General features: G+C 42.5%; 2 protein-coding genes across 2 annotated transcripts in view; one reads left to right on the top strand and one right to left on the bottom strand.

The window, feature by feature from the left end:
- Window positions 1–6,169: 6,169 nt before the first annotated feature.
- On the bottom strand, window positions 6,170–11,442 carry HINT1 (histidine triad nucleotide binding protein 1). The gene is made up of 3 exons (XM_024196519.2): window positions 11,281–11,442; window positions 8,275–8,379; window positions 6,170–6,498 (listed from the first exon to the last, which is right to left on the bottom strand). The coding sequence occupies exons 1-3, from the start codon at window positions 11,389–11,391 to the stop codon at window positions 6,334–6,336; spliced, it is 381 nt and encodes a 126-aa protein (XP_024052287.1). The 5' UTR covers window positions 11,392–11,442; the 3' UTR covers window positions 6,170–6,333.
- A 5,380-nt stretch (window positions 11,443–16,822) lies between these two features.
- Window positions 16,823–19,127, top strand: part of LYRM7 (LYR motif containing 7) — a 32,043-nt gene continuing 29,738 nt past the window's right edge. The window contains exon 1 of the mRNA XM_029911699.1: window positions 16,823–16,915. Coding sequence (XP_029767559.1) covers window positions 16,823–16,915 — 93 coding nt within the window. The remainder of the gene's footprint in view (window positions 16,916–19,127) is intronic.

The following is a 19,127-nucleotide window of genomic DNA, read 5'->3' as shown; positions in this document are numbered from 1 at the left end:
TTTCACATATTTTGACTGTAACGCTCTTCCCCGCCCTTCATGGGTTGTTTGCTTTCTTAAACTAAACTCCCTAAGGCAGTAAATAAGTCTTCCTGTGTATATACAAAGCACTTAGATCATTATGGGTATTGTTGGAATACAAATAATAGGACTCAGATTGTGGTAACTATTTCATGTTGAGAAAGGTTGGACGAGAATTGTTATGGACCTTGGCAACTACTTTCTATGGATCAGATGGGAGTTAGCTCAGATTTAAACAATAGGCACACCCACCCCCACATTACATGGCCAGTAGAGCCACATGTTACCCCTGTGCTGAATTTTCCTCCAACGTATCTTAATTCACAACTGGACCTGAAGAAAGTATCTAACACACAACAGTATCACACCTTAACAATAAAGCAGAAACTCATAACTGAAACAACAATAAAACAGGGCTACACTTCTGTCAAGTTTATTATAGCCCCACTCCTTCTGGCAAAAACCAAAAGAAATTATCATTGTTATTTTTCCCAGATAACCAAAGAAGAAGCAGACTGAATGAAAACTCTATTTAAATCCACAACTAACAATTATATTCAGATAAAAGGTTAACACAGCACTCAAGATAAATTGTCTGTTTAAAGAATCAACTTTCAGCACAAGAAAATAAAAAGACAAAAAAACAAAAGGAGACAATATATAAGATAACTAAAGTCAAGGTAAAGAAGGCTGGTACAAATGAGTTATAATTCTTTCACAATTGCTTGTGTACATTGGTCAGCTGTAGTCCAGCAGGCCTGGATTGCTCAAGAATTAAGGGCCACATCCATAAAAGTATTTATGTTCCAAACTTCCACTGAGATCAATAGAAGTTAGGAGCCTAAATAAATACTTTTGTGGATCTGGGCCTTAGCAAAGAAATGTAGAATCTCTTACCTTGAGGTGAGAGTTCAAATTCAGCCTTGGCTATTAGTAACAAAGTTTTACCTTAGGTTGTTATAACAGTGGGTTTTGTGGTGCCCTATGTAAAGAGAAGTGTCCAGGAGTATCCAGGTGCATCTCACATTTGTGACTGCCCTCCCTCTCCCATACTCACAATAGCCTCTAGTCACCTCATAAAATGCTTGCAACTCATTCACCCAGTTGTGCTAAACCTTTTCTTCATCTGTTCACCCATCCACAACACCAATAGCTAAAGATTGACAGAAAGGGTAGCAGCAGGGATGCAAACTCAAAAACTTGAATCAAGACCAGACATAAGGAGAAACCACCTTCAGTTTGGGGTAAAAAGAGAAACTGATGAGAAAGAGCTATTAGTTGCACAAGGTAGGATTCAGGTGTGTGCACAGGGCTGTATGGAGCCCCACAAGTGGCACCGAAATAAGTTCAACACAGTTACCTTCTGGTGGACAATTTATGTGAAATGGATTGGTGGATCCAGTGCACTTCTTAGTGGACAGTTGTCCACTCTCTCTATCAATTTGCCAAAGGCTGAATGAATCTAGAAAAAGGAATTCCCTTTTCACCTCTAGAAGCAGTTTCTCTAGAGCAGTGGTTCCCAAACTGGGTTCGCGAACCCCTGGGGGTTCGCAGAACGTTACAGGGGGTTCACCAGAAAAATTTCACTAATGGCAGACAGAGGACCCCGGGCATTAGAGACAGCAGGTGGGACCCAGTTGCAGGGCAGACACCCCGAGCCCCAGGGAGAGCGGGGCCGGGCAGTTGGGGCTGGCAGCCCGCGCCCTGCCCCCGTCAGCGGGGGAGCCAGCAGCCTGAACCCCAGCGCTCCGCATGGGGCTGGCAGCCCGAGCCCCAGGAAGAGCGGGGCCAGGCAGTTGGGGCTGGCAGCCCGAGCCCTGCCCCTGTCAGCGGGGGAGCCGGCAGCCCGAACCCCAGCCCGAGCCCCAGGAAGAGCGGGGCGGGCAGTTGGGGCATCCATCACACTGAGGAAATTTAAACTTAAATCCCTGAAAATATTCATTTTTAGGAGGGGGTTCACGAGATTTCACAATTTAGTGAAAGGGGTTCGCGGGCTGTTAAAGTTTGGGAACCACTGCTCTAGAGGCACACTGGGGGCGGGGGGGTGATATAGCAAAAATTCTACTGTTCATGCAGTATATGTTCTCCAGATAAGATAACTTTACTCTGCCAGTGCTGACAATCTAGCTTCTTACACAAGCACTGAATTCATTTAAAGCATTTAAGGAAAATGTGTGTTTTTCTTGGTTTCAGAAATAGATAACCCTGAAAACATGAACCAGTTCTAAGCAGGAATTTTCAGGTTTGCAATAATAGCTGTGGGAGGTGTGAACTTCCACATCATCTCAATGGTAATTCAGATGCCTAATGATGGTTATCTAAATGTCAACATTTGTAACTATTTCTCTGATGACTGAAGCAATTAAGAAAGATGATCATATGAATCTTCTGAGTGTGAAATTGCATTTTGATGCCATGAATTGGGTGATACCTGGCAGAGTTGTACCACAATTTACTTTCCCACTAATCTGGTCCATGGAGGCAGCAGACTGGAGGAGAACCCAGAGAGCAACCAAATGTCATGAACCCAGCAGGGCACTTGGGTCTTACCAATGGGAACTAAATCAAAAGAGCCCTGCAGCGCTTAGGAGGGCATCTGAGCCCCATCAACAGGGAGCTGCGCCCACAGAAGCATGCATGATCATATGCACGATCTGCTGCCATTGGCATCTCATTTGAATGTTGAAAGTGAGTGGAGCTTAGTTTGTGGGAAGAGTATCATTGTTTATTTTTCCATTCCCAATTTAACCCCTACTTGGCCAGCTACCCTGCCTAATGCTACCTGAGGGTGTCCAAAGTAGCTGCTCGTACAACAATCAATATTAAACCCAGACTCAAAATCATCAGTAAGGAACATACAAGGGGAGCAGGCCTTGGGAGAGAAATGGCAGGAAGGTGGATGAGGAAGCAAGAATCTGTTTCAGAGTAAATAAAGGTTCCTTTTAAGAAAGGGAGATCACCAACCAAACTGGATGCATCAGTTTTAAGTCTATTGTGAAAAAAATGCTTCTTCTCTTCCTTTTTATTCATGGATCTTTTGCCAGAATAGCAGTGAATAAACATTTGAAAATGGAAAAGCAAAAAGTCTGTGTCTCTTATCAACAGAAGTTAGACCAATAAATATTACCTCACCCACTGGGTCTCTGTCATACATCATTCTTATTCAAGAATACAGGTACACCATTCAGGATGTTATTTTAAAACAAGAATGGGGGCACTAATTGTGAAGTCACTCTTCGTTAGAGGAGTCTAGGATTACCTTTACAATTACTACAATAAGGATGCAGAGTACAAACAAAGGACTCTTTAGGAAAAATTTAAATTTGATTAGAGACTTGACAATGCTCTTCAGCTAAACGCCCCCACATCACTTAATGCCACTTTTTCTTTCTACTCAATCCCAAAATGAGATGATTGTCCCAGTAGCAGCATGTATTATTAATTAAATTGTGAAAGTCACCAAGAGGCAAATAATAATTTGATTGTAGTAGTTTATACCTGGGATATCTCCTTTCAGAAACAGTTGAGCATTGGCATTATGTCCATGTACATAATGGTAGAAAATTTTTTAAATTGGGTTAATGTTGATAAATGTAACATATCGGGGTCAGACTTGGGAAGTAAAGGAGATGCAAGTAGAGGTAAAAAGTTCCATCCATGTGAATCGCTCACAGTGGACTGAATATCTACACTAAATATGAATAGGCATGCCAGTTGTCTCCGTAGCGCCCCCACTCCCCCATCCCCTCTGTGGGAATTGTACATGCCCATGGGCTCTGCTAGACTCCTTCTTGATGGGGGATTTCAAATAGTGGCATTCACCCCAAACACCTCCATCCTCTGGAATCAAATGAGATTTCACAGTCATCTGTAGATATGTGACCCTTCCTCTCATTAACTATTTTCTGTCTTATATTTAAATGATCAGTACTGCGCACCTGAGTTAATGCTTCACAGACACGAATGGAGCAGCTCACACCTACTGCTGGAACTATAGCTCGAGGCTCTCTGAAGACTCATCTCTGTACTGGTTACATTCTAATCATTTTTGAAGTTTTCTCAACAACCATGACAGTTAGAAACTTACTTTTTTCTAAATGAAAGTTGAGGTTCTGGAGAACACTACAGTAGCTTCAGAGGTGCTAGTGGAGCATAGTAGCTGTTTTCAAGCCCTGGTTATTCAAAGCTGTTTTTCCAAGATTATACTGAAAACATTTGACATTTTGTTACCAAATCACAGGCCTATGCAGTGGTTCTCAACCATTTCATGCTGCTGACCAATTCTTTATATAAAAGTAAAGAGCTCTGCTCATGGGCCATAGCCTCCTAATTTACACCTGCCCAATAATAGTAATGTAATTTAGCATTAGTTTAGTTAAGACAGAAGATGAAAACAAGCTTTCCTTAATGGGATGGATACAGTTGCATGGTTATATTGCCTCATTTTGTACGTGTATCCTCTCATTTTACCTGCAGCCTGTTGGCCATTAATTTGATCACAACTCAATATTCATCACAGAAACATTTGATCAAAAAACCTAGACAACCTCTGTGCTAAGAGCAGAAGCTTAAAAAAATCCACTGGTTAAACAAGCTTTTGGAAACCGTAAGAGTCTTGCACTCTTACAAATGCAAAAAATGCAACTGCTTCAAGACTGACATCTAGTACACCGATACAACACAGGCTTCTCTGTAGACCGCTGGAAGTACTTTGCACACCACCAGTCTGCAGACATTCAAAACTTTGCAAGAATGGTCATCCTTTAGCTATATACGTGCAAACAGTGGAGAAGAGTAATTGTTGAGGTATTTCAGATGTGCAGGAGTTCATACATTTGCCCTTGTTGTTTTCAACACTTGATGCACATATCGATACATTCAAAACATGCATTTAGAAAAAACAGTCACATATGCTGTACTCAACATATTCCCTTCTCTCTCTCTCTCATTGTGAGCAAAAAGTCTCGGGGCCTTATCATTAGAAAGAGGAGCCACACAGTTTTTAACTGAGGCTACGGCTACACTAGAGAGCTTACCATGGTGCAGCTGCACTAATGCATTTGTACCACTGTAAGCACTCTAATGTAGCTGCTCTAAGCCGCCGGGAGAGAACTGTCCCATTGGCTTAACCACTCCTGCGAGCAGCAGCAGTAGTTATGTCAATGGGAAAAGCTCTCCCACCAACACAGCGCTGTCCAAACCGGCGCTTATGCTGGTGTAACTTACATCTCTCGGGGGCATGGTTTATTCAAACCTCTGAGCGCCATAAATTGTGCACTACAGCTTATGTCAGCATAACCCCTTTGTCTGGTTTGATATCATACTGGGATAGGTAAGGGCCTCCACAAACCCAAAGGAAACAAAAGCTGGTTTTGAAGCTGTTGTAAAATACTTCATGAATATATCAGTTGTACTCAATGGAATAAATTGAAAGATCATTGGTAAACTATGCAACCATTTCCCTGACCGCATATCTGTTTAACACTGCATAATTATGTTACCATCCTGTTCCATTTCCTGGGAATTACTTGAACCAGGACTCGATTCTCTTTTCTGAAATGTATTGCCATGGTTCCTGACATTATTCTGGTAGAGCGCTCACTTCCCCCAAAATGGACATACCCTCACTTTCCTACATCCTATAGTCCTATGCCCCAGCAGTTATTGCTTTGTTTTATTTCCATATTTTTCTCCCTTTCTACTTTGTTCTTTTTCACCAGAAAAGCTTGCAGGGAGAGAAAGCAGGGGCCATTAGTAAAAAAACACCACACACATACACACCCTCATCACCCAGGTTAGACAGGTGTGCCACACCTATAATCTTACTAACGTGTCACACCTATAGTATTTTAGCCTCATATACATCATTTAGACATTTCTCAGTTTTAGTGCCAACCTGCCCTGCCTCTGTGTGTATTGTTCCTACAGTGTTCAGAAAACTGTGAAGAGGTATGCTCTTGATGAAATATTAAAGACTGGATGTGCTAAACAAATCTTTCTTCATATCCCCCCTTATCACACAGTTCGCCACATTCAGTGAAGCAAGTTAGTGAATGTAGTGTAAGCATTATTACATATTCACATTCAGGAAAGACATTGATGGAAACAGTTTTGTAAGCAAAAACAGGAAGAAAAAAAACCACAGAGATGATGTTATATGCTATAACTTTATTGTGTGAGCATTGTTGAAAACTTTTATTGCCCTTTACAGAAAAGGGTGATTGAACATGTTAACAGTAGTTGGATTCTTGGGCAATGTATTAAATCTATGCAGGGATCATTTCCACATAGAATGGTGATTCTTGCTGCAACTTAGCCAGGAGGCCAGCCCAACTGACGTCCACCAAGAACATGGAGATGTACATGATAGACAGACTGCCCACCGTCTGGCCCTTCATTCACGACCATTCGGTATCCCTTGGTCAGGCCCAATTCAGCAGCACACTTCTTGCCAACAATCATTAAATGCCCAAGAAGCTGAAAGGATTAAAAGGGAAGGGAGAGAGAGAAAAAAATCAACCACAAAAATAATTGTGAGCAATTTGAAGAACAATCAGTTATGTGGAACAACTGGTAAAAAAATCCTCCAAGTAAATTTTAAAAACTACAGTGAAATGAAATTGCATACAAGATCAAGAATCTTATTTATAAAATGACTTTTAAAAGGGGGGAGGGAGGGTTGGAGACAAGTTCCAGCCAATGGAAGTCACAGACAGCCAGCACCTCTCAGGATTAGGCCCTTTTCATTCCTTAGGCAATGAAGAAAAAAATCCAATTAAAAACAAAGTTGACTTATCTAGTATATGTTCACGAAGACTTGGGGCCTGATTTTCAGGAAAGATGAGACCTTCTAGTTCTCATCATTTCAGGCATCTCTTGCCAACCCTAATAACTCACTCTAATACAAGATGCCACAAACCCTTATTTTCCATACTAGAACAAGTATAATCTATTGTAGACCAGAAGGATGGACATTAGAATATATTTCAAAACAAAAGCAATATTTCTGCACTGGAGACATGCATTTCTAAAGCTACATAATATTTTTCGTTGACTATTAGTTATTTGTACTGCAATAGCAGCCAAGATACAATAGATGCTGTTCAAATTCCTAAAAAGGAGAAAGAGTCCGTGCACCAAAGAGCTGGCATTCTAGCAACTACAAAAGTTAAAAAGAAGAAATGAAAAGTTACTGCCCTAATGAGACTACAATCTATGACCACTGTAAGTTACGAAATGTAGTGCTGAGCCATGGTTCCAGAAAAGGTGATTCTGCCTGTAGCTCTTTATAGTGCAAAAGGGGTCAAGAACAAAAAACAAACATTCTGATCAAGTGTCAGTTAACTTCCTAATACTAAATACACAGCACTTTCATGATTCACCTGAACAAATTTCACATTTGGACTTTCATTTCTTTGGATTTCTTTCATTTTAAAATAAAGTCACTCTTCCCCCAATACACCACTTTAAGCATTAACAATCAAGCTGTTTTATCACAAGCATTAGAACAAAGTTATCTAGGGAGGTTGTGGAATCACTATCATTGGAGGTTTTAAAGAACAGGTTAGACAAACACCTGTTGGGATGATCCTGATAATGCTTAATTCTGCCTGAGTGCAGGGGACTAGACTAGATGATCTATTGAGGTCCCTTCCAGTCTTACACTTCTGTGATTCTATGGTATTATAATGGCCCACCAGGAGATTGAGAAGACATTTCTCTAGCTGAGTGACTAACGATTCAGAATGGCAAGTTACACCTGATGCCAATGCAAAGCTGATAATGTTCCTCTACTGTTTCTCCTTTCGTTGCACATATCTCCATTCCAAGGTTTTGTTTGTTTTTTATTTTTAGGCAGACTTGTACCAACTTCCACCAGCTCAACATTGTAATAACTTACTCAACAAAGAGTGTGGCAGAACTAATTACAGGGTACATCTGCCAGTGAAGGTTTTATAGTCCTATGTCAGGTGGTCTCAGAGCAGCCAATGAATTATTAGGAATGTCGCTGCATCTTGTGAGTGTGTTTTGCTCATTTAATATTTTAACTTTCAGAGCTTTTGTTTTAAAGCTATGTTGTAATAACATTTAAACTTGGCGTTAAAGCACCACAGGCATGCATTGCACCTTTCAGGCAGAAAATAAAACAAGATTCCTGCCTTAAAAAACCTAATAGTTTTCATATGTTATAACGGCAGATTCAATGTAGATAGAATTTATATGTAGTAATGTAATAAACTTCACAATACTTACAGATTCATCTGAATCTTTGGCTTCAGATAATTGGACAATAGGCTTCTTAGGAACCACTAGGAAATGCGTTGGAGCTTGGGGTGAAATGTCATGGAACGCAAGGCACTGGAGAAAGAAATGATTAAGAGCTGAAGCACTAACTTTTTAGATGAAAATAAGCCCCATATATAAATCTGAACATCTCATTACTACCCACACCCCTACTGTACATACTGAATTTGAGATGGTAACTTCAATAACTTTCCAAAATTAGCACGGGTTACTTGATATCCCTTAAAATGTAGTTAGCAATAAGACGAAAACCTTAACTCAAATTAACACAAAATGCCCACATACAGAGGCCTACAAAGAACAGTTTTTAGTATGAACCAAGAACATTGGTTGGTTTATTTTCAGGAATTACTTACAACTATTTCTAAAGCATTCTAAATAATAAAAAGCAAATTTTCAGGCAATGAACTTTGCAATTTATTCTTTTCACGGCTGTACCTAATAACTAGTAGAATTAGTTATGTACATTCATATCAAAGAGCAAATATATCACTACAATTTGCTACTATTCTACACATTTTTAAAGACTATTATAACAGATATCACATGAATGGAAGTAGTGTCATTGAAACATATATGACATCTTTATTTTCCACGTCTTTGGAACTGCAATCCCGCATCAGTCCAGTATCCTATGTGTCACCAGAAAATGACAGATCCTTCAGAGGAACAGACTCCACAGCGGACTTACAAAATAACCCTACCTAGAGAAGCTTTTTCTTAAGCCTTTAGGGTATGTTTTACCTAGTAGCGGGCAGAGTGCTTCCCAGGATGGGTAGACAGCCATATGCTAGCTCTGTTTGAGCTAGTGCACTAAAAATAGCAGTGCAGCTGCAGCAGCTCAGACTAGCTTTCTGAGTATGTACCCAGGCTGCAATGTATTCAGGTGGCTTCAGACGAGGCTCGTAAGTGAAAAACAGGTTCAAGTATCACACTGAAATGTAAGTACAATATTTATAAAATTAATCAATTGGAAAATAATTATATGGTAAAAATGAGAAAGTAAATATTTTTCAGTAACAGTGCGCTGTGACACTTTTGTATTTTTATGTCTGATTTTGTAAGCAAGTAGTTATTAAGTGAGGGGAAATTTGGGGTACAAAAGATAAATCTGACTCCTGAAAGGGGTTCAGTACTCTGGAAAGGTTGAAAACCACTGAATTAGCTGATTACACTGAAACATCCTTTAATCCTGCAAGGGCAGTTTTAATTCCTTAAGAGTTATAACAAGTTTCCTCTTTTTATTGCGTAAGAGACGATAATCACATAATTACTTAAGCGTCCCAAAGTGTTTTAAGACTGGAAACTGGATTTCTCCCTATTTCTCATACTGTGTTATTTATTGTCAACTCACCTGGCAAATTGAAAAGCAGACTCATTTTACTATACTGACTCCAGCAATATATCCTCTACAGTTTACCATGATTAGAGGCAAAGTTTCTTGAAACTTTCACATAGACAAAGAGAAAGAAATACACTTATATACACATCTTGGTTGCAAAGCAGCAGCACAGAAATTGCTTTAGAAACTACTTTAAAACCATTTAGTGTTCTAGAATGAAATTTCCCTCTACAGCTGTGATATTATCTTGACCTATTAAGATATTGGCTCTTCAACTGTCATTAGCTATACGAGTCATACAAATGGTATATTTTTCCAATAAGAACCCATCTTCTGCATTGCATTTATACGGGACCTGATTTTCACAAGCAAAGAGCAACCACAGCTTGCAATGATTTCAATGTTCAGTGTCAACCTGAGGTGGATCCAGTCAGATTCAAACTGCTAGATATAAGAACTGGATTATTATGTTGCTCTAGTAAATATGCAACTTTTCCTAACTTTAGGAGTCAAAATCAGGAGGCATGCCGTCAAATATTAGCTAGATCCAACAGGTACCAGTGCCAAATTAGGATTTTGGTAGCTTTCTCATAGCAAGATGGCTGCCTATTTTAATGGTACAAATTCTGGATTTGTGGCCAAAATATGTCATGATCCAGATGCCAGATCAGAGTTCATGCAATGCTGCTGCAGGCAGACACACCTATGTCTTGATTTTTAAAATACAAGAGTGGTTAAACATGTTCTCTGTTTAGACAGTAGAATTTAGATAATTGAAGCCCAATAATCCAGTGTTGGATCCACGTGTTGGCAGTACTACCATGCCAGGATGAACTGTTGTCTTGCAGGGTCTGTTGGGTTGTTATGGGGTTTTCTGTTTGTTTTTTTGTTTTGCTGGAGGAGCTGCTAAATTTATTCTTTAATAGTTAAGCAATGCAATCTACTAGGGGGAGGGCAAAATGGCTGGATCACACAAGATCCAGGGAACAGACGCAAGTATTTGTTGCACTACTTGTACCAGCTAGGATCCATTAAGGTCCAGAGGGTTTTTGTTTCAGATGGCCCGCTACACTTCTCTATTTATGCTATGGAGGGGCTGTGGTGACCAAAAATAAGCGGTCTGTGATCTAAGGTTTGGCAGCACCGCTGCACCAACAGGGAAGCCGTGGAACTCGGAGGGATGGGATCAAAACCGGGCTTCCTTTTTCCCCATGATTATTGATGATTATTTAATAATTATAAATGATTATTATAAAAGGTGCGGCTGTTAGCGTAGCAACACCGCCGCGACGAGCTGGGGGGATCGCAGCAGTTTTTAGCCCACTGCCCCAGTGGGGAGGCCGAAGAACAGCGAGCTCTGACATGCACCACAGAAGCAATTGTGCAGTTCATGCCTTTAGCCCGCGTTTTCTCTCCTCCCGCAGCGAGCCCGCCACAGGAACACACATGGACCCCCAGCCTGTCCGTGACAGCCCGATGAGCGCCACAGCCCAGCACCCCGCGTGCAATGCCGGGCGCCCCCACCACGCCCCCGGGGAGCTGCTGCCAGAGGAGGGCACCACGCAGCAGCCGTTGCTGCCGCCTGCCCCGAGCGCGGCGCACGCAGCCCCCACCTGCTCGTCCTCGAAGATGATTTTGGCCGGGATCTCCTTGCGGATGATCTTCCCGAAGATGGTTTCGCCCCCGGGCCGGGCGGCCTGCGCCTTACGGATCTCGTCAGCCATCGCTGCCGGCTCGGCCCCCTGCGTGCTGAGCCCGCCCGCGCACTGGCGTGGTGGTGACCTGCCCCCTGGGAGGGCTCCGCCGGCCTCAGCCCACGACATTGGTGCTCTCGCCTGCCCATCAACCTGTCCCCGCCCTGCTGGGCACGGAGTTAAAGGGACCGCGGGGTGTTTCTTGCCGTGCCGCTGGGCTCTGTCATTGCTATTAAACATTGTCCGGTGAAATCGGCCCCCAAGTGTAGGGGCTGGTCCTGCAGACATTTACTCCCATTTGTGATGGGGTGGGACTGATCCCGTGAGTAGTTATTCACATTGCAGGGTCAGGTCTTAGGTTGTCTTAAAATAAGCTTTAGCCAAACAAATGTGAATAGTTCCGCTTTGTTACTCCGGTGGTACCTGTTGGGTTTAGGGTTGTTGGTGTGTTTTTTTAACCAGAAGTGACCTGTGACAAGGCAAGGGAATGGCATATTTAATTGTAGCCCATGGATTATGTGCTGCTTTTCAATCTACAGCGCCACTGCCACTGGTATCAATGGGAGGAGAGCAAAAGTAGAATATGGAAAGGCCCCACTCCTGAATCTGACTCTATGGCAGTGGATCCCTGTGCTCATACGGACCCCCCACTGATGTAATTGACTTCAGTGATTATTCACAGGAGTAAAGCAGACATAGTTTGTCCCCAAAGCTCTCACCCTAGGAATCAGCACACAAACTGAGAGGCCTGGCCACGTATTGTTCTATGGAATGTAGAGGGAAGATCTAGTAGTTTCTGGAGCTCCTGCTTAATAAAAGTAAATGGATGGTTTATCTGCATATCTATGGAGCAACTGAGCCTACCCAACTGCCCTTGCACTGCCCCCAAAACTTCCCTGCATGTCCATAACTGCGAAATATGTCCATCCTCTGTGCACACTTCCTCTTGCTAAGCAGACTCACAGCAGTTCTACCTGTTCTGAGCAGGGTAAGGCCATATGTATGCTACAGAGTTAAGTCAACTTAAGTTTTGTCAATGACGGTAAGTTGTTTTAATAGCATCGGTGGATATATTCACACAATGCTCCTTGTGTCGACTGAGCACATCCACAGTCATTGCATCGGCAGAGAGAACGTTGCATCGTGGGTAGCTATCCCACTGTGCAGCTTGCCATCCTCTGCTGCTGGGAGCTCTGGGAGTGGATCACGGTGCATCATGGGGATGTGCTCGCTGTCCCATGATGCAGTTCTTTCCATCCCATCATGGACTTCCTACTTCATTTTGCTCCATTTTTCAACAGTCCTTGTGAACTGTGCATCCGCCATCTCTGCCTGACAACACAGATCCTGAGCTGCTGACCATTCTGATGATGAGCATGCTGAACATAACGCGGCTGGTCCTGCAGTATTACATGAGCTGCGAAACAGAGAGTGTATCGGTTATGCCTGCCCTGCTGTCTGCCATGGAAACAAATAATTCAAGATTGCTGCTGGCATTCACAGAATAGCTTGCCATGGTGGAGCGTCGGCATTGGGCTCAGCAGGAAACAAACACTGAGTGGTGGGATTGCATCATGATGCATGTATGGGATGACGAGCAGTGACTGCAGAACTTTCGGATGTGCAAAGCCACCTTCCTGGAACTGTATGCGGAGTTTGCCCCAGCACTGCGGCACAAGGACACCAGAATGAGAGCTGCCCTCATTGAAGAAGAGTGTGTGGCGATCACTGTGTGGAAGCTGGCAACTCCAGACTGCTACTGGTCAGCTGTGAATCAGTTTGGAGTTCGAAAGTCCACTGTGGGGGCTGCGGTGATGCAAGTGTGCAGGTCCTGCTACCAAGGACTGTGACTCTCGGTAATGTGCAGGAAATAATTGATGGTTTTGAGGCAATGGGATTCCCTAACTGCAGAGGGACAATAGATGGAACACATATCCCAATTTTGGCCCCCAACCGTCTTGCATTGGAGTACATCAACTCAAGGGCTACTTCTCCATGGTCTATCAGGCGCTGCTAGATCACCACAGCCGTTTCACTGGCATCAGTGCAGGGTGGTCAGGGAAGGTGCACGCATTTTTTGGAACACTGAACTGTATAGAAAGTTGCATGCTAGGACCTTCTTTCCAGAAGATTCCAATGGGGGGGGGGGTGAAAATGCCCATAGGGACTTTGGACACCCCACGTACCCCTTACTCCCAGGGCTCATGAAGCCTTACACCAGAAACCTAGATAGCAGCAAGGAGCGCTTCAGCAACAGGCTCAGCAGGTGCCGAATGATGGTTGAATGTGCCTTTGGCCAATTAAAATGTCTCTGGCACTGTCTTTTTGGCCCGTTAGGCCTCAATGAGGAAAATATTCCATTGGCCATTGCAGCCTGCTGTACTCTCCATAATATTTGCAAATCAAAAGGGGAAAAGTTTTCCCCAGGGTGGGCCGCTGAAGCTGATCAGCTGGCTGCTGATTTTGAGCAGCCAGATACAAGGGCAATTAGAGGGCCACAGCAGGAGGGTATTTGAATCAGAGAGGCTTTGAAAGAGCATTTTGACATTTTGAGCTCCGAAGAAGTGGGCTGTAGCCCACGAAAGCTTATGATCAAATAAATTTGTTAGTCTCTAAGGTGCCACAAGTACTCCTGTTCATTTTGACAATGATTGCCAGTCATGTGTCTGTATGTGGTGCATTTGGCGAGGCAATATTTAGTTGCCGCCATAAATTACTTGCTTCTTGAGTGTTAATTGTAAGGAGCAAATAGTCCTACCTATAGCCAATGTGTCTCAATGTTAAGACTGAGCGATGTATGCATGTAAGTATTTCACAAATTAAGATTTATTTTATTTCAAAGACTCAAGTTTAATAACAGAATCAAACACAAACTTTTGGTCAAACAGGGGACATGACAAAGAAGAACAGTCTCGCAGTTAGGGCTCTCGCAGCTGGCTGTAACTCCAACTTTCATTGTGAAACCAGTCCCCAGGCGTGGAGTGCACGGGGTACTGTGAGGATCGGGTATGTGCAAGGAATGCGCTGGGGGGAATTTGAGAAGAGCATGGACAGCAGTTCTGTAGTGGCTGGAGGAGAAGTCAGACACAGATTGCTGCAAATGCAGGCTAATGAGGGACTTCAATATCTCTGGTGTTCGAGGAGCTTTATCATCTGCTACTGTCCCTGTGTACTTTCCTGTCTATCCAGCCTAAGTCTTTCATTAATTGTCTCCCTCCACACTCTTGTTTCGCTCTGTGCTGCATCTGTTGACTGCAGCACCTCGCGAAACAGATCCTCCTTACTCTTCCTCGGTCGCCATCTTATCTAATAGAGGTACTAAGCCGCTGTGGAGGAGTGCATTCTCAAGGGCACATCTGCAGAAGGCAAAGAAACAATGAATAGAGACAGTATTGTGAGTGCGCTTACTGCTGTGAATCACAAAAGTTACACATACCTCTTTCTCACTGTCCCTTGGCTAATACACAGGTCGTCGTGAGCCCTAATTATGGTGCGTTCACAGGGAAGGAGGTGGTGGGCAAGAGGGAAAGGGCAGGAAGGGACAATGGGTGGTTTGCGAAGGGGGGTTAATAACCCACTAGGGAGCCTATTGTGAATACTGGTACCCTTTTCCACTGGCTAGGGTAATAGAACCCAATATCTCACTCCTAAGCATGCATCCTAAGCAAGGGAGCATCTCCTATATGCGTGTGGTTTCAGACCGGCTCCATATGCCACTCTGGTCCCTCCAGAAATAATTGCTGGGTGACACAGCAGTGGGAGAAACAGGCAGCTCTCCCACGGAACCTTCAGCAAAAGATTCCAGAATACCTACCGGAATGTTTCCTAGAGATCACTATGGAGGATTCCCAAGACATCCCCGTGTACATTAACAAACTTTTCTGCCATGGCTCCACTGAGTAGATGGACAGGCTCCACTCTGTTGTTAATTTCTGTCCCTTATCCCTCCTCTACCATATAACAAAGTACATGAGAGCTTAGTTTCCTCTCACCAGGCAGTCTGAGCACTTGAGCAAAATGAGCACTTACCGGAATTCCCCTCTCCTGCATCCTGTGTGCCAGAGCTGGAGTGCTGGGACTAGCTAGACTCCTCCAGAGTGGAAAAAAGAGGTCCTGACTTGCCAAAACACCAGAAAACCCTTGCCGTGTGCTCCACATCGTCCTCCAGCTCCACCTCCTCATCCACTACTTCCTCATCAGGGTTGAGTCCGCTGGCCACTGCCTCCAGTCCCCCTGAAGTATCCACGGGACTCTTGGCAGTGGAAGTGGGATCACTGCCATCTGCTGAGGATGGCGTGCTGCTCCTCATGTCTGTGGCGCCATATCAGAGCAACGGTTGGCCTCCCTTGTCTTCTGGCATGCCTGCCTCAGCTCTTTGATTTTATTATGACACTGTTGCGTGTCCTTTTTGTGCCCCTTCTCCTGCATGCCATTAGCAATCAGCCCGTAGGTATCAAAATTCCTATGGCTGGTGCGAAGCTGTGACTGCACAGCCTCCTCTCCCCATAGACTCAGCAGATTAAACAGCTCTGGTGTGCTCCACGCAGGAGCACGTCTGCTGCGGAAAGCCAGCATAGTCAGCTGGGAAGATGCTGTGTCAACTGCGCATGCTGAGCAAACAGGAAGAGAAATTTCAAAAATTCACGGGCCTTTATATGTGTGTGGGGGGGGAGGAGATGTATACTCGTGTACCTTCAGGGCAGCAGAGTTCAAACCACTGACCAGAGCAGTCATGATGGGCATTCACCTCCTGGAGGTCAATTAGGGCGATATAACCAAGTGAGGTGTCTACACTGACGCTGCGTCACTCTAACTACATTACAAAAAGCTCTATGCCACTTGTCAAGATGGTTTTATTATGTTGGCATAGCAGAGGAGTTACATCGGTGGGAGGAGCATTTCAGTATGGTTTTGTTGACGAAAGCTGACTTTTGTCGACAAAACTGTGTAGGCCTTAGATGACAAAATGGCACTGGCAGCTGGTCTACATTAGCATTCCCATCATTGCTAGCACTGACAGGAGATTTTGAGAAAAATCTTAGCATTTTAGTCCTGCAAATTGGTCCATCTTCCAACCACAAAATTAGACAAATGCACCACACCTCACTGAGATTAACAAACATAATTTCTAGGTGAAGCTGCTTTTAGAGATGAAAAGTTTAAAAATATTAGAAAACATTCCAAAAGCTAAAACAAAAAAACACAGTCCACCTAATTTTTAACCTTCATAGTTTGCAAAGCCCTGGTTTGATTTTTCTAACACTTTCCATAAAAATTCTTATATATAGGATCATTATATACTCTTGTAAGGGAAATATGTGATTTAACCATAACTATGGAGAGAATAGTTGGCAGAATTCTGTTCTCAGACCAGTGTAAATCTTGAGTTACTTCAGTTATTTGAAGATGGTGTAAAAAAGCAGAACTTGTCATACTCCTTCCTTAGTGGCTGTCTAGTAATATGTCCTGGGGCACTAAAAAGAAAGGTCTGACCAAACAAATCAAAGAACTGTTGGCTGACATTCTGTCCTTTACCTCACCCCAGCGTATGCAGGTATTTTGGTACATATATGTCCTAAGGGTACTGCTTTGCTTAGTTGTAAAGGGGTAAGATAAGGACAGAATTCCTGCCTCAGCTTTTAATTTCCTTGCTTTTCTATGTTTGTCAGACAGTGAATGTTATTTTAACAAAGATGTTGTTAAACTTACTTTTTTTATTTTATAGGATTAAAACCTCTTTAAGGAAAGAACATAAAAATGGACATAATTGATTAGATACAAAATGATAGATCATATATTACATAAATACTTATTTAAGGCCCTGATCCTACAAAACTTATTCATGTATTTAACAGTATGCTCTGTAAGTAGTCCCACTGATTTCATTGGAGTCCTTAGCCTCTATTATTTACTGGATATTAGTAGCTCAAAAAAAGATGATAAACCAACATAATTTAAAAACATTGATCTAAATGTGCAGCAGCATTTTTTTAAATGTAATAAACAGACCTGGTTAAATAATTCTTATCAAACTACTTATTTAATTTTGCAATAGCTTAAAAATAGTCAAAAATATTTCTGTTATTCACCCAGTTTTTATGAATAGTTGAATAATTCACTAATGTGGCCCTTGAACCTGCAATTGTATTTGATGAAAAAGATTCTTGCACCTCTTAGTGGATCGTATTCCAGGATAGGGCTATGTTCATTGAATAATTTACTCAACATATTTCAGGAAGTTTTCCAAAAAAAATTTCATGATTATTAAAAATGATTCCTTCAATGTTAGTAATAAATTGTTAAAATAATGTATCTGCTCCTATTTAACAAATTTTAACTCAAAGTAAATTTCCCACAAAGGGAATAATCTCCTGAAAAGAGAAGATGATAATGGAAATGATGACAGACTGTTACGTATATATCGTATGCAATTATAATTAAACAAAGGAATATAGTTATCTATTTAAAAAGTCTAACTTAAAGCTGCAAAGATGATTAAGGAATTACAGTTCCTATTCCATCCTCAATTAATCCTATCAAAAGATTCAGCCTCTGGCTACTTTTTTAACTCAGCTATAAACCACTAAAAATATTAGGTGTATAAAGAAAATGACAACTGATTCTTAACTAACACATTACAAGTACAACACTTAATGGCTTACACACCATAAAGTTTGACATATCTTAGAAAGATAATTGTCTATTTCTGTTAGAGAAATTAATTTTCTAAATTAAAAATTGCATCCATGAATGAAAATCAGAGTGACAGAGACACCTTTAGGTTCATTGTATGCTTTCCTATAATTAGACTCATATGGAGTCAATCACTGGATTCAGGTGTTTTGATGTGAGAAGAAGAAAAGTAATAACATTTTCCCTTTCTCAGAAAAAGGTGATGATAGGGCCACTTGATGGCTTAATAGATAATTAATGAAATGACAGAGCTTTCTACCTCTCAGTCACTGATCTGTATCTAGTGCAGTTGCTAGCACCGCATAATTGCTATCATTTTATGATTGTTTGATGATCCATGAGCTGTCAGTCTCACTTCTCTTTCTAGTGGAGAGGTGTCCACATAATAAAAACCAGCCCCATGACAATTGGTATTAACTGATTTTATAAGCCCCAGTCTGGCAACTGGCTCTGCATGGGCAAACTCCTGTGCTCGCACAAAGTACCTTGACTTCAGTGGGGCTCTGAGTGGGCACAGGAGGTACCTATATAGAGACAGTTGTAGGAATGGGGTGATAGTTGATAGTCTCAAGCAAAGAAATAAAGAACTATTTGGTGTGATGACTAAAAGATCCTGCCCTAGAAGTGATCAGGTCAGGGTTATAGCATACAGAAAAGAAAGCTCAGACTTCCATTACATGTTGAAGAGTACTTAGATACAAGCATATACAGTGTAGGAACACAGGCATACTGGATCAGATCTGTGATCCACCTATTCCAATCTTCTGTCTCTACAGTGGTTACTACAAGCTGCTTCAGAGGACAGTCCAAAAAATCCCACAGAAGGGAGATAGATGCTTGAGATTCTGCCCCTATGAAAGCCTTGTGTAATAGTTGGACATGGCTAAAACCCTGAAGCATGACATTTTATATCCAGGGCCGGCTCCAGGCACCAGCTTGGCAAGCAGGTGCTTGGGGCGGCCACTCCGGAGAGGGGCGGCAGGTCCAGCTATTCGGCGGCAATTCGGCGGACGGTCCCTCACTCCCGCTCGGAGCGAAGGACCTTCCGCCGAATTGCCGCCGCAGATCGCGAT

Source organism: Terrapene carolina, unplaced genomic scaffold (assembly GCF_002925995.2).
Source record: "Terrapene carolina triunguis isolate 2854851 unplaced genomic scaffold, T_m_triunguis-2.0 Scaffold113, whole genome shotgun sequence".
Lineage (NCBI taxonomy): Eukaryota > Metazoa > Chordata > Testudines > Emydidae > Terrapene > Terrapene triunguis.
Note: the sequence above shows the minus strand (reverse complement) of the source record. Positions and strands in the feature narration are given on the sequence as shown.

Bases quoted from the DNA above. Each gene is read 5' to 3' on its own strand.
- HINT1 (XM_024196519.2), bottom strand. From the start codon at position 11,391: ATGGCTGACGAGATCCGTAAGGCGCAGGCCGCCCGGCCCGGGGGCGAA. The intron at 8,380-11,280 runs GTGGGGGCTGCG...TTCTTTCTCCAG, and splicing joins TCATCTTCGAGGACGAGCAG to TGCCTTGCGTTCCATGACAT. The intron at 6,499-8,274 runs GTAAGTATTGTG...TAATCCTTTCAG, and splicing joins CCAAAGATTCAGATGAATCT to CTTCTTGGGCATTTAATGAT.